The 13,335-nt window shown below is 49.2% G+C and overlaps 1 protein-coding gene across 1 annotated transcript; it reads left to right on the forward strand.

The window, feature by feature from the left end:
- Nucleotides 1-6,649: 6,649 nt before the first annotated feature.
- LOC108801851 (gastrula zinc finger protein XlCGF17.1-like) lies at nucleotides 6,650-8,133 on the forward strand. Its single transcript, XM_018573765.1, has 2 exons — nucleotides 6,650-6,713; nucleotides 7,082-8,133. Exons 1-2 carry the CDS (start codon nucleotides 6,650-6,652, stop codon nucleotides 8,131-8,133), a joined length of 1,116 nt encoding a protein of 371 aa, XP_018429267.1.
- The last annotated feature ends 5,202 nt before the right edge of the window (nucleotides 8,134-13,335 follow it).

Genomic DNA, 13,335 nt, shown 5'->3' on the forward strand with positions numbered 1-13,335 from the left:
CCCCTTCCCCCCGCCCCACACACACACACACACACACACACACAACGTAACAACGAAAAGGAAACTTATTAAACATTAATTTTTACATTAAAACACAACCACACAACAATCCACGTGACTTTAACAAAAAGACCACGGGGTTCAAATCAATAATAAAAAAGCTCAGACCCAACAAACCTTTAATTCGGCCCAAGCCCACTAAGCAAATACACCAGTGAACTATATAAGCATTACTTGTCTGCTCACTTAGCGACGGACATTTCCCGCACTTAAGTCCTAGCCCCACCCTCACCCGTGGCACACCTAATCATCGACTTGAAAATTAGCATTACAAACTAACCTCTGACAAATACACTAAATTGCTATTACATGGGGGGGCTCACAAGGCCCCTATGTGATGGCACATTGGAAGTGACAGGTACTCTTTAAGGTGCCATTAGGGGTCTAAGACCCCTAGTGTCACCTTCCCACTTCACTGGATTCAGCACAGATTATATAGGAGGAGGACTAAAACAAATGACTGAAGTAAAAGCAAAGGAGGGGAAGGTCACAGCGAAACCATGAGGCCTTCGCATCTTCTTCACTACTTTGGATATGGGGAAAGGACAGAACCTCAGTCCTATCTGTGGCCCCTCAGATCATACACGTCTATATGGTGGTCATCTGAAGTCTGACCAGTTATGGTGGCTTAGTTGGTGCGCAGGAGGAGAAGCTAGCGGGGACGAGGACAACCTTTGAAAAACCTGCCACATTAACCCCTCGTAGACCTCCATATTTAGTCCTTGTAGGCTTTTAGCACAGGTTACAGGACCCGAAAACACATAAACGGCTACAGGACAACAGTGGTGGGGGGGGGGGCTCACAAGCCCCCTATGTGATGGCACATTGGAAGTGACAGGTACTCTTTAAGGTGCCATTAGGGGTCTTTTAGACCCCTAGTGTCACCTTCCCACTTCACTGGATTCAGCTGCTGAGGCAGCTGAATGTCAACACAGCAGACAGTGGCTGGGAGCAATAGCCAGCCTCTTATTGGTTATTTTATACTGCAATAGCAGGCTGGCTATTGCGCCCGCCCACTGCCTGCTGTCCATCAGCAGAGGAGGGAACTGAAGGAGAAAGTTCTCCATCAGGTCCTCCTCTGCTGATGGACAGCAGACAGTGGGCGGATGCAATAGCTATCATGCTGTTGGCTATTGCAATTTAAAATAACCAATAAGAGGCTGGTTATTGTTTCCAGCCGCTGATGGGGGACTTGACGCCGGTGTTCTTACAAGATCGGAAGGGGAAGAGCGGCGGCAACTAATCGAAAAGCAACTAATCGATGATGAGAATCGTTGCCTACGATTCTCATTATCGATTGTAATCGATTAGTTGTTGCCAGCCCTAAATGTATATACCACAAAAGACGCGGGATGAACTCTGGTCAGTGCCAACCCCCCCATGGGAAATATAAATTCCTATATATGTCAAATATACTGATTCTTCAGCACCACCTTAAATCCACCGTAAGGCACTGGGGCACTTTCATTATATTACACAAAGAGATAAAGAAATGGCTGCCACAAAAATACAGTGTGTCATAAAATATGCCCCATATGATCCAACTGAGGTAATCTCTCCTGAGGTATGAGCAGGCCCTGTGATCTCCTGAGGTAATCTCTCCTTCTAAGGCCTGAGCAATCCCTGAGGTAATCTCTCCCCCTGAGGTATGAGCAGGCCCTGAGGTAATCTCTCCCCCTGAGGTCTGAGCTGGCCCTGTGATCTCCTGAGGTAAACTCTGCTCCTGAGGTCTGAGCAGGTCCTCTGATCTCCTGAGGTATCTCTCCTCCTGAGGTCTGAGCAGTCCATTTGATGTCCTGAGGTAATCTCTCCTCCTGAGGTCTGAGCAGGTCCTCTGATCTCCTGAGGTAATCTTTCCCCCTGAGGACTGAGCAGGCCCTGTGATCTCCTGAGGTAATCTCTCCTCTTAACGCCTGAGCTGTCCATTTGTTCTCCTGAGGTAATCTCTCCCCCTGAGGTCTGAGCTGGCCCTGTGATCTCCTGAGGTAAACTGTGCTCCTGAGGACTGAGCAGGCCCTGTGATCTCCTGAGGTAATCTCTCCTCCTGAGGTCTGAGCAGGTCCTCTGATCTCCTGAGGTAATCTCTCCTCCTGAGGTCTGAGCAGTTCATTTGATGTCCTGAGGTAATCTCTCCTCCTGAGGTCTGAGCAGGTCCTCTGATCTCCTGAGGTAATCTTTCCCCCTGAGGACTGAGCAGGCCCTGTGATCTCCTGAGGTAATCTCTCCTCTTAACGCCAGAGCTGTCCATTTGTTCTCCTGAGGTAATCTCTCCCCCTGAGGTCTGAGCTGGCCCTGTGATCTCCTGAGGTAAACTGTGCTCCTGAGGACTGAGCAGGCCCTGTGATCTCCTGAGGTAATCTCTCCTCCTGAGGTCTGAGCAGGTCCTCTGATCTCCTGAGGTAATCTCTCCTCCTGAGGTCTGAGCAGTTCATTTGATGTCCTGAGGTAATCTCTCCTCCTGAGGTCTGAGCAGGTCCTCTAATCTCCTGAGGTAATCTTTCCCCCTGAGGACTGAGCAGGCCCTGTGATCTCCTGAGGTAATCTCTCCTCTTAAGATCTGAGCAGTCCATATGATCTTTTGAGGTAATCTCTCCTTCTGAGGTCTGAGCAGTCCATGTAATCTCCTGAGGTAATCTCTCCTTTTGAGGCCTTAGCAGTCAATGTAACTTTCTGAGGTAATCTCTCCTTCTAAGGCCTGAGCAGGCCCTGAGGTAATCTTTCCTCCTGAGATCTGAGCAGTCCATGTGATCTCCTGAGGTAATCTCTTCTCTTGAGGTCTGAGCAGGTTCTGTGATCTCCTGAGGTAATGTTCCTCAAATTCTCAGTTTGCTGTTGTAGATAGAGACTCCAGACAATCTCAGACCTCTGTCTCAGGTCAGCAGGTTTTCACAAATATTTTTTAAAAAGTGCACCATTGGCCATTGGTTAGTTTGTTTACCACTGAAAAAAAGCTCAGCCAATCCCAGCTAAGTACAGAATTTTGCTCAGCTCAGCAACAGCATCTGCCCGACAACACCCAGCACAGCTGAGACGACCTTTTGACCCAAAGCACAGAGAGCAGGCCCGAGAGAAGACCTCCACCGGCCACAGATTATATAGGAGGAGGAATAAAACAAATGACTGAAGTAAAAGCAAAGGAGGGGAAGGTGACAGCGAAACCATGATGCCTTCGCATCTTCTTCACTACTTTGGATATGGGGAAAGGACAGAACCTCAGTCCTATCTGTGGCCCCCAGATCAAACACGTCAGCATGGTGGTCATCTGAAGTCTGACCAGTTATGGTGGCTTAGTTGGTGTGCAGGAGAAGCTAGCGGAGACGAGGACAACCTTTGAAAAACCTGCCACATTAACCCCTCGTAGACCTCCATATTTAGTCCTTGTAGATGGTTAGCACAGGTTACAGGACCAAAAAACACGTAAAGGGCTACAGGAAGACGGTGTCATGTTATACACAGGTATATGGGGTTATATAGAACAACAGTGTCTGGGGCTTCAAAAACATGATTGTTTTTCATAGTTTTTGATGCGGTACGCATGTAGCAGGGAGACTACATGTGGTATGCATGTGCATGTAACCATGCGGAAGCTGGGAGACTAGTGAAAACATAATGGAAGGCTGCACTCACTCAAACCACCACAAGGCGGTGATCTAGATCATTGTGAGTGGACAGACAGAAAGAAACGCTAGGCAAAGACAGGAAGTGATGTAAGACAAAAACAGGAAGTGATTTGGGGCAAAGACATGACATTATAAAAGGTAAAGACAGGAAGTTGAGTTGAGAGAAAGTAGTGAGGTGACATCACCCCCACACAGGGGACAAGGGATGTGTCTGGGTGATGACTGTATCATTGTGTGTGTCAGGTTCCTATAAGGTGTCAGGATGTCTCCGTCTATTTCTCCATGGAGGAGTGGGAGTATCTAGAAGGACACCGGGATCTCTACAAGGACGTCGTGATGGAGAATGAGCCGCCCCTCACATCACCGGGTAAGAGGAGAGAGCAGTACGGAGGGTCCACCTAGATCCCCCATCATCTGAGACACACATAGAAACAATGTATTCAGTCAGTGTGTGTGTTTCCTACAGATGGATCCAGTAAGAGGAACCCACCAGAGAGATGTCCCCATCCTCTGTATTCCCGGGATCCCACACAGGAACATCACACCGTCCCTCACCATGATCAGGTATCCAGCCAGCAAACGATATTCGTTGTTTTAGTATTTTTGATGTGTAAGGAACACAGTGGTAATTGAATATTTCGGGATAAGGATTGAGTTATATATATGAAATGTCACTAAAGGTCACATAGTAGTTCTAGAACACGTGAAAGAAAAGATTGTTGGGTGCTCTACACACATGTGTATAAACCAGATAGATTCATGATAGATGAGGCACACAAAGAGCATGAGGAAAGATATCAAAGCTTGCATGACGTATCATTAGGGCACAATCATGGTCATAAGACTCCTACAAGCTCCTCATCTACCATACGTCTATATATACGGAATGTGATATGGTTACAAATATACTTTATCATCTTTGGGGTTTTAGGGTGAAGAACTGAAAGAAATCAAAGTCGAGGTTAAAGAGGAAGAAGAAGAGACGTTGGTGTGCGGAGCTCAGCGGTCTATGGAGGAGGGTGGACCTCTGTACTCCCGGGATTCCACCCAGGAAGGTCACAACATCCCTCACCACGATCAGGTAGCAAAAGAACTAAAAAGTATTCTAAGCTTTGGAGGATTTTCCTCCCGGTAATCCCTTGTTCCTTATTATAAATGATTATTATTATTACATAGTATTTATATAGCGCCAACAGTTTGCGCAGCGCTTTACAATATAAGGAAGACATTACAATCACAATACAATTCAAGAGAAGATGGTAAGGAGGGCCCTGCCCCTGAGGGCTTCCAATCTAAAAGAGGAGGGGCCAGTGATACATGAGGAGGGAGCTGTGTGGGGATGAATTATTAGAGAATGTGATGGTTCAGTGGTTAGGTTGAGGTGGGATCAGCTTCCCTGAAGAGATGAGTCTTTAGGGAACGCCTAAAGACTGTCAAGGTGGGAGATAGACGGACAGGTTGGGGTAAATAAATATATTCTATCATCTTTGGGGTTTAGGTGGAAGATCTGAAAGACATCAAAGTTGAAGTTAAAGAAGAAGAAGAGACGTTGGTGAGTGGAGCTCAGCAGTCAATGGAGGAGGGGGAGATGATTGTGAAGAGTAACCAGGAGGAATGACTGTATCATTGTGTGTGTCAGGTTCCTATAAGGTGTCAGGATGTCTCTGTCTATTTCTCCATGGAGGAGTGGGAGTATCTAGAAGGACACCGGGATCTCTACAAGGACGTCGTGATGGAGAATGAGCCGCCCCTCACATCACCGGGTAAGAGGAGAGAGCAGTACGGAGGGTCCACCTAGATCCCCCATCATCTGAGACACACATAGAAACAATGTATTCAGTCAGTGTGTGTGTTTCCTACAGATGGATCCAGTAAGAGGAACCCACCAGAGAGATGTCCCCATCCTCTGTATTCCCGGGATCCCACACAGGAACATCACACCGTCCCTCACCATGATCAGGTATCCAGCCAGCAAACGATATTCGTTGTTTTAGTATTTTTGATGTGTAAGGAACACAGTGGTAATTGAATATTTCGGGATAAGGATTGAGTTATATATATGAAATGTCACTAAAGGTCACATAGTAGTTCTAGAACACGTGAAAGAAAAGATTGTTGGGTGCTCTACACACATGTGTATAAACCAGATAGATTCATGATAGATGAGGCACACAAAGAGCATGAGGAAAGATATCAAAGCTTGCATGACGTATCATTAGGGCACAATCATGGTCATAAGACTCCTACAAGCTCCTCATCTACCATACGTCTATATATACGGAATGTGATATGGTTACAAATATACTTTATCATCTTTGGGGTTTTAGGGTGAAGAACTGAAAGAAATCAAAGTCGAGGTTAAAGAGGAAGAAGAAGAGACGTTGGTGTGCGGAGCTCAGCGGTCTATGGAGGAGGGTGGACCTCTGTACTCCCGGGATTCCACCCAGGAAGGTCACAACATCCCTCACCACGATCAGGTAGCAAAAGAACTAAAAAGTATTCTAAGCTTTGGAGGATTTTCCTCCCGGTAATCCCTTGTTCCTTATTATAAATGATTATTATTATTACATAGTATTTATATAGCGCCAACAGTTTGCGCAGCGCTTTACAATATAAGGAAGACATTACAATCACAATACAATTCAAGAGAAGATGGTAAGGAGGGCCCTGCCCCTGAGGGCTTCCAATCTAAAAGAGGAGGGGCCAGTGATACATGAGGAGGGAGCTGTGTGGGGATGAATTATTAGAGAATGTGATGGTTCAGTGGTTAGGTTGAGGTGGGATCAGCTTCCCTGAAGAGATGAGTCTTTAGGGAACGCCTAAAGACTGTCAAGGTGGGAGATAGACGGACAGGTTGGGGTAAATAAATATATTCTATCATCTTTGGGGTTTAGGTGGAAGATCTGAAAGACATCAAAGTTGAAGTTAAAGAAGAAGAAGAGACGTTGGTGAGTGGAGCTCAGCAGTCAATGGAGGAGGGGGAGATGATTGTGAAGAGTAACCAGGAGGAATCTTCTCCACATATGGACACAAGTAAGTCCTAAACACCAAATTCCGACACTGATCACATTTTAATTTTACTTCTATGAGTGTAAATTATAAAGATTTTTTTTTCCCATTAAGGAAAAAAATTTAACCTTGACGGCGGATTAAAAATGTAACTAATGTTCTAACCAATGTCCGAAAAACAAATGAGGAGGAGATACTGTACACCATATGAAGGTCCATCTCCATTCCTCAATATAACGTCATGTGACCAACAAATGAGGAGGAGATACTGTACACCATATGAAGGTCCATCTCCATTCCTCAATATAACGTCATGTGACCAACAAATTAGGAGATACTGTACACCATATGAAGGTCCATCTCCATTATTGACATGTTATTTCTTTCCCCAGATGGACGCTATGTCGGGAATGTCTCAGCCGGACATGTTATATTATCTGCAGAGTGTAAGTCAGAAGATGACGGTATAATACAATCTTCTCCACAAGGAACTTCAATTATTGATAATATTCATCACCGCTCTTCCTGTGTGAAGACATCAATGGATCCCTCAAATCCTGAGGACTCTTCTGATCAATCAGATCACATGACTTCAGACATCAATCTCAGATCTCATAGCGCAGATCAAACAACAGATCCATCCAATCCCAAGGAATCTTCTGTAAGCCATGAAGGGGTCCACACAGGAGAGAATCCATTCTCATGTTTGGGGTGCGGGGAATCGTTCAAGATGAAATCCAAACTTCTTGTACATCTCAGATCTCACACCAGCGTGGCCTTTTCATGTCCAGAGTGTGAAAAATCTTTCTCTGAGGAAACAGGACTTCTAATACACCAGAAAACTCACAAGAATGACAATCCGTATTCATGCTCCGAGTGTGGAATATGTTTCACTACAAAAAGAGAACTTCTTTCACACCAGAAAACTCACAAGAGTGAGAATCTGTATTCATGTTCAGAGTGTGGGAAATGTTTTAATGAGGAAAAAAGATTTCTATCCCACCAGAGAACGCACACGGGTGAGCGTCCTTATTCATGTTCAGCCTGCGGTTACTGTTTCACCAAGAAAAGCAGGCTTCTGCAACATCTGAAAGTTCACACAGGTGAGCGTCCTTTTTCGTGCTCAGACTGCGGCAAATGTTTCACTCGCAAAGGAAGCCTTATCATACACCAGAGAAGTCACAAAGGCGAGTGGCCTTTCTCTTGTTCGGAGTGCGGGAAACGTTTCACCGTCAAAGCCAAATTACTTGCACACCAGAGAAGTCACACTGGCGAGCATCCTTTTTGTTGTCCAAAGTGCGGGAAGTGTTTCACGTGGAGAGGAAGCCTTCACAGACACCTGGAAAGTCACACCGGCAAGCGTCCCTTTCCATGTTCAGAGTGCGGGAAATCTTTTATGCGTAAAGAACATCTAGTTAAACATCAGTTTACACATATCTCCTGATGCTGGTAATGAATGTATGGTGGCATCAACCAGGTGGTTTTGCCTAGTCCGTGGGACAACTGTATAATAAAAATGTATTTGTATAGTTATGCAGTCCTAGAGGCGTGACATTCCTGGCTCTCTCCCCGCCCACTGGGAGGTGTCCCCAATTTTTGCACTCTTCACAAACACACACACACAATCAAGGTGGATATGCTTATGTATGAGCAAGGTGGTGACCTGGGGTCTAGCCAGTTCTGGTGGCTTGGTTGGTGCACAGGAACAATTTACTCAGAAGGAGGATCTACAGAAGATGAAGACAACCCTCGAATACTGGAGCTGGACAAACCCCCGGCGCCAGGTCGCCAATACTCCTTATAGTTGATGGCTGACACAGTGTCATGTCATACACAGGTATATGGGGCTACATAGGACTACAGTGTCATGTCATACACCGGTATATGGGGCTACATAGGACTACAGTGTCATGTCATATACAGGTATATGGGGCTATGGATGTGGGACTTCAACTTCCTTTAGCATTTATTGAGGGACACAGGAAATCAAAGACTGTTGGGTTATACTGCCGCCTACATGGGGCTTTGGACAGGATACTGGCAAACAAAACAAAAAAGTTCCAACCCATTACACCCCCTCCTACTCCCAGCATGCCATTGTCCTAAGAGGATGGATGTCTTTTCTCCTTTCTTCTGGTCTCAACTTTTTTTGCTGGCTTGTTTTTCTTCAATCCAGAGTTCTGGGACATTATAATATGGAAGTGAGAAGATGTTCTCCAAGTGAGAAGATGGCCTCCAAGTGAGAAGATGTTTTCCAAGTGAGAAGATGGCCTCCAAGTGAGAAGATGTCCCCAAGTGAGAAGATGGCCTCCAAGTGAGATGTTCGCCAAGTGAGAAGATGTTCTCCAAGTGAGAAGGTGTTCTCCAAGTGAGAAGATGGACTCCAAGTGAGATGTTCTCCAAGTGAGAAGATGGACTCCAATTGAGAAGATGTTCCCCAAGTGAGAAGATGGCCTCCAAGTGAGAAGATGTTCTCCAAGTGAGAAGGTGTTCTCCAAGTGAGATGGACTCCAAGTTAGAAGATGGACTCCAATTGAGAAGATGTTACCCAAGTGAGAAGATGGCCTCCAAGTGAGGTGTTTTCCAAGTGAGAAGATGTTCCCCAAGTGAGAAGATGGCCTCCAAGTGAGATGTTCTCCATAAAGGGGACCCTGCTTCTCGCTCCACCATTTCTTGGTGGCTCAGACGGACCATCATTTATGCTTTTGGTCTCATGGATCGGGTTCCGCTCCTTCCTGTTCCGGTGCATTTACTTCATCTGTGAGTATTCGGCACCAGGAATCTGTTCCCCAGGTTTGGAAAGCTGTCGCGTCCTTCAGTTTGGATGTTCTCCAAGTTTTACCAGGCGGATGTTCCGGCCTCTTTGAATGTCAGCTTCAGAGATCAGGTCCTTATGTAAGGAAGGTATGGACAGAAGGTCCTTCAGGTGGCCCTTTGAGCCCCATCAGTCACCAGCCATCTTGTTTTTTGTAGGCCTCTTGGTGTTCTGTTGCTGTTGACCAAAACCTCAGGTGGACTTCTTTTGGATGTCCCAACAGTCCATGAATCCCTGTGACTCAATGAACGCTAAATAAAAAGGACATTTTGGCCACGGAATCCATTTCTTTGTGGGACACAGATCCCACCGACCTGTATTTATGGTCATGTTCTTGGAACAGTGTCCTCCTGTAGGCTGCAGTATAACCTTACAGTCTATTCCCTCAACGAACTACAAGAAATTAGCTCCACGATAAGTACAAAATACAATTTTTTTAAATTAAATTGGTTTTAATATGTGCAACAGAACGAGCAGCAGACAAAATTTTGAAAGGTAACAGAGTGCAGTCATTAAAATAACCACAAGAGGGTGATCTCACAGACAGGAAGTGACGTAAGCTAGAGAAAGGAAGTGATGTAAGGTAGACAGGAAGTGAGAAGAGGTGAGTTGGGAAGAAGTGGAGAGGAGACATTGCTGGAACTGGCAGCAGAGGAGGTAATAAGCTATTATGTTATATTTACACCCAGTAACCCCCCCGCCCCCCTCGTCATGTCCGTCCTCATCCTCCATGATCACTGTGATGTCTTTTATCTCCAACAGAAGCTGATACACACACCGATCCTTCACTTCCTATAGTAAGTAATCTGAAACCTAGAACAGAAATAAACACAAAGGCCGAGGCAATATTATATTTGGGTTCCACTTCTCGTACCACCTCCAGTAAAAAAATACAGAACCTCCCTCCATCTGAACTTGGCCATCGCCCGGAAATGACCATCTCCAGTCCAGATGCATGCAGACCTCGGATCGTCACGACTCCCGGCCGGCAGATGTAGGGAGGTCTTCTGTCCCAGGCTTCCCGTACCGGGAGATATGAAATGTTATGTGGCCACTGCGTAGTGCTACACGGAAAGTCCGGGACAGAGATCTTCGTGGATCTGCCGGCCGGACACGGTGACCATCCGAGTGATGGTGGGTGAAGATGGCGAGTGTCATTGATTCCATAGAGGAGGTCAGGACTGGAAGCAGTGAGAGGGCCAGAATCAGGTCCCAGGTCCATCATATCCACCTCACCCCCAGACACGTCATCTCCCTCCCACCCACCTTACCCCCTGGTCACGTATCCCTCCTATCCACCTCACCCCTAGACACGTCATATCCCTCCCACCCACCTTACCCCCGGTCACGTATCCCTCCCATCCACCTCACCCCCGGTCACGTATCCCTCACCCCCGGTCACGTATCCCTCACCCCCGGTCACGTATCCCTCACCCCCGGTCACGTATCCCTCACCCCCGGTCACGTATCCCTCACCCCCGGTCACGTATCCCTCACCCCCGGTCACGTATCCCTCACCCCCGGTCACGTATCCCTCACCCCCGGTCACGTATCCCTCACCCCCGGTCACGTATCCCTCACCCCCGGTCACGTATCCCTCACCCCCGGTCACGTATCCCTCACCCCCGGTCACGTATCCCTCACCCCCGGTCACGTATCCCTCACCCCCGGTCACGTATCCCTCACCCCCGGTCACGTATCCCTCACCCCCGGTCACGTATCCCTCACCCCCGGTCACGTATCCCTCACCCCCGGTCACGTATCCCTCACCCCCGGTCACGTATCCCTCACCCCCGGTCACGTATCCCTCACCCCCGGTCACGTATCCCTCACCCCCGGTCACGTATCCCTCACCCCCGGTCACGTATCCCTCACCCCCGGTCACGTATCCCTCACCCCCGGTCACGTATCCCTCACCCCCGGTCACGTATCCCTCACCCCCGGTCACGTATCCCTCACCCCCGGTCACGTATCCCTCACCCCCGGTCACGTATCCCTCACCCCCGGTCACGTATCCCTCACCCCCGGTCACGTATCCCTCACCCCCGGTCACGTATCCCTCACCCCCGGTCACGTATCCCTCACCCCCGGTCACGTATCCCTCACCCCCGGTCACGTATCCCTCACCCCCGGTCACGTATCCCTCACCCCCGGTCACGTATCCCTCACCCCCGGTCACGTATCCCTCACCCCCGGTCACGTATCCCTCACCCCCGGTCACGTATCCCTCACCCCCGGTCACGTATCCCTCACCCCCGGTCACGTATCCCTCACCCCCGGTCACGTATCCCTCACCCCCGGTCACGTATCCCTCACCCCCGGTCACGTATCCCTCACCCCCGGTCACGTATCCCTCACCCCCGGTCACGTATCCCTCACCCCCGGTCACGTATCCCTCACCCCCGGTCACGTATCCCTCACCCCCGGTCACGTATCCCTCACCCCCGGTCACGTATCCCTCACCCCCGGTCACGTATCCCTCACCCCCGGTCACGTATCCCTCACCCCCGGTCACGTATCCCTCACCCCCGGTCACGTATCCCTCACCCCCGGTCACGTATCCCTCACCCCCGGTCACGTATCCCTCACCCCCGGTCACGTATCCCTCACCCCCGGTCACGTATCCCTCACCCCCGGTCACGTATCCCTCACCCCCGGTCACGTATCCCTCACCCCCGGTCACGTATCCCTCACCCCCGGTCACGTATCCCTCACCCCCGGTCACGTATCCCTCACCCCCGGTCACGTATCCCTCACCCCCGGTCACGTATCCCTCACCCCCGGTCACGTATCCCTCACCCCCGGTCACGTATCCCTCACCCCCGGTCACGTATCCCTCACCCCCGGTCACGTATCCCTCACCCCCGGTCACGTATCCCTCACCCCCGGTCACGTATCCCTCACCCCCGGTCACGTATCCCTCCCATCCACCTCACCCCTACTCACAGTCTATCCCTCCCAGGCACTTTGTCCCATGTCACATCAGATCCCTCAGTGGTCACCATACAAGCCCCCACTCACTAGCATGCTTCCCATCCTCCTTGCATTCCCCAAGTCACAGTGCAGCCCTCCCGGATGTCTACTTTACTTCTTGGCCTCAGCATATCCCTACGTGGCCACCTAACCCCCAAGCTCACAGTGCATTCCTCTTATCCACCTTCACTGCTTGCTCTCCCGACCATTACCTTTACCCCCTACTAACTGCACATCCCTCCCGGTTACCTCACCCCCTCTGTCAGACCATCCTTTCCACCTCATCCCCTTCTCCCCCAAAATTACATTACTCTCATCTACCTCACCTGCCCACTCGTAGTGCCTCCTCATCCCCTAGTCACCGATCATTTCTCTGACTCGCCTTGACCACCTCACAATGCAACCCTCTGGCCACCCCAGCCCCCACTCAAAAAACATCCCTTGCCAGCTACTTCACCCCTTCTTTCTATACTTGCCTCCATAGCCACCTAAACCTACTGACAAGCTCACTGAGTATCCTCCTCCCAGTCACCTCCTCCTCCCAGTCACCTCCTCCTCTGTCTCCTCCTCCTCTCAGTCTCCTCCTCCTCCTCCCAGTCTCCTCCTCCTATCAGTCTCCTCCTCTGTCTCCTCCTCCTATCAGTCTCCTCCTCCTCCTCTCAGTCTCCTCCTCCTCTCAGTCTCCTCCTCCTCCTCCCAGTCTCCTCCTCCTATCAGTCTCCTCCTCTGTCTCCTCCTCCTATCAGTCTCCTCCTCCTCCTCTCAGTCTCCTCCTCCTCTCAGTCTCCTCCTCTCAGTCTCCTCCTCCTCCTTTGTCTCCTCCTCCTCTGTCTCCTCCTCCTCTGTCTCCTCCTCCTC

This window comes from Nanorana parkeri, unplaced genomic scaffold, assembly GCF_000935625.1.
Source record: "Nanorana parkeri isolate BGI_ZX_2015 unplaced genomic scaffold, ASM93562v1 scaffold2529, whole genome shotgun sequence".
Taxonomy (NCBI): domain Eukaryota; kingdom Metazoa; phylum Chordata; class Amphibia; order Anura; family Dicroglossidae; genus Nanorana; species Nanorana parkeri.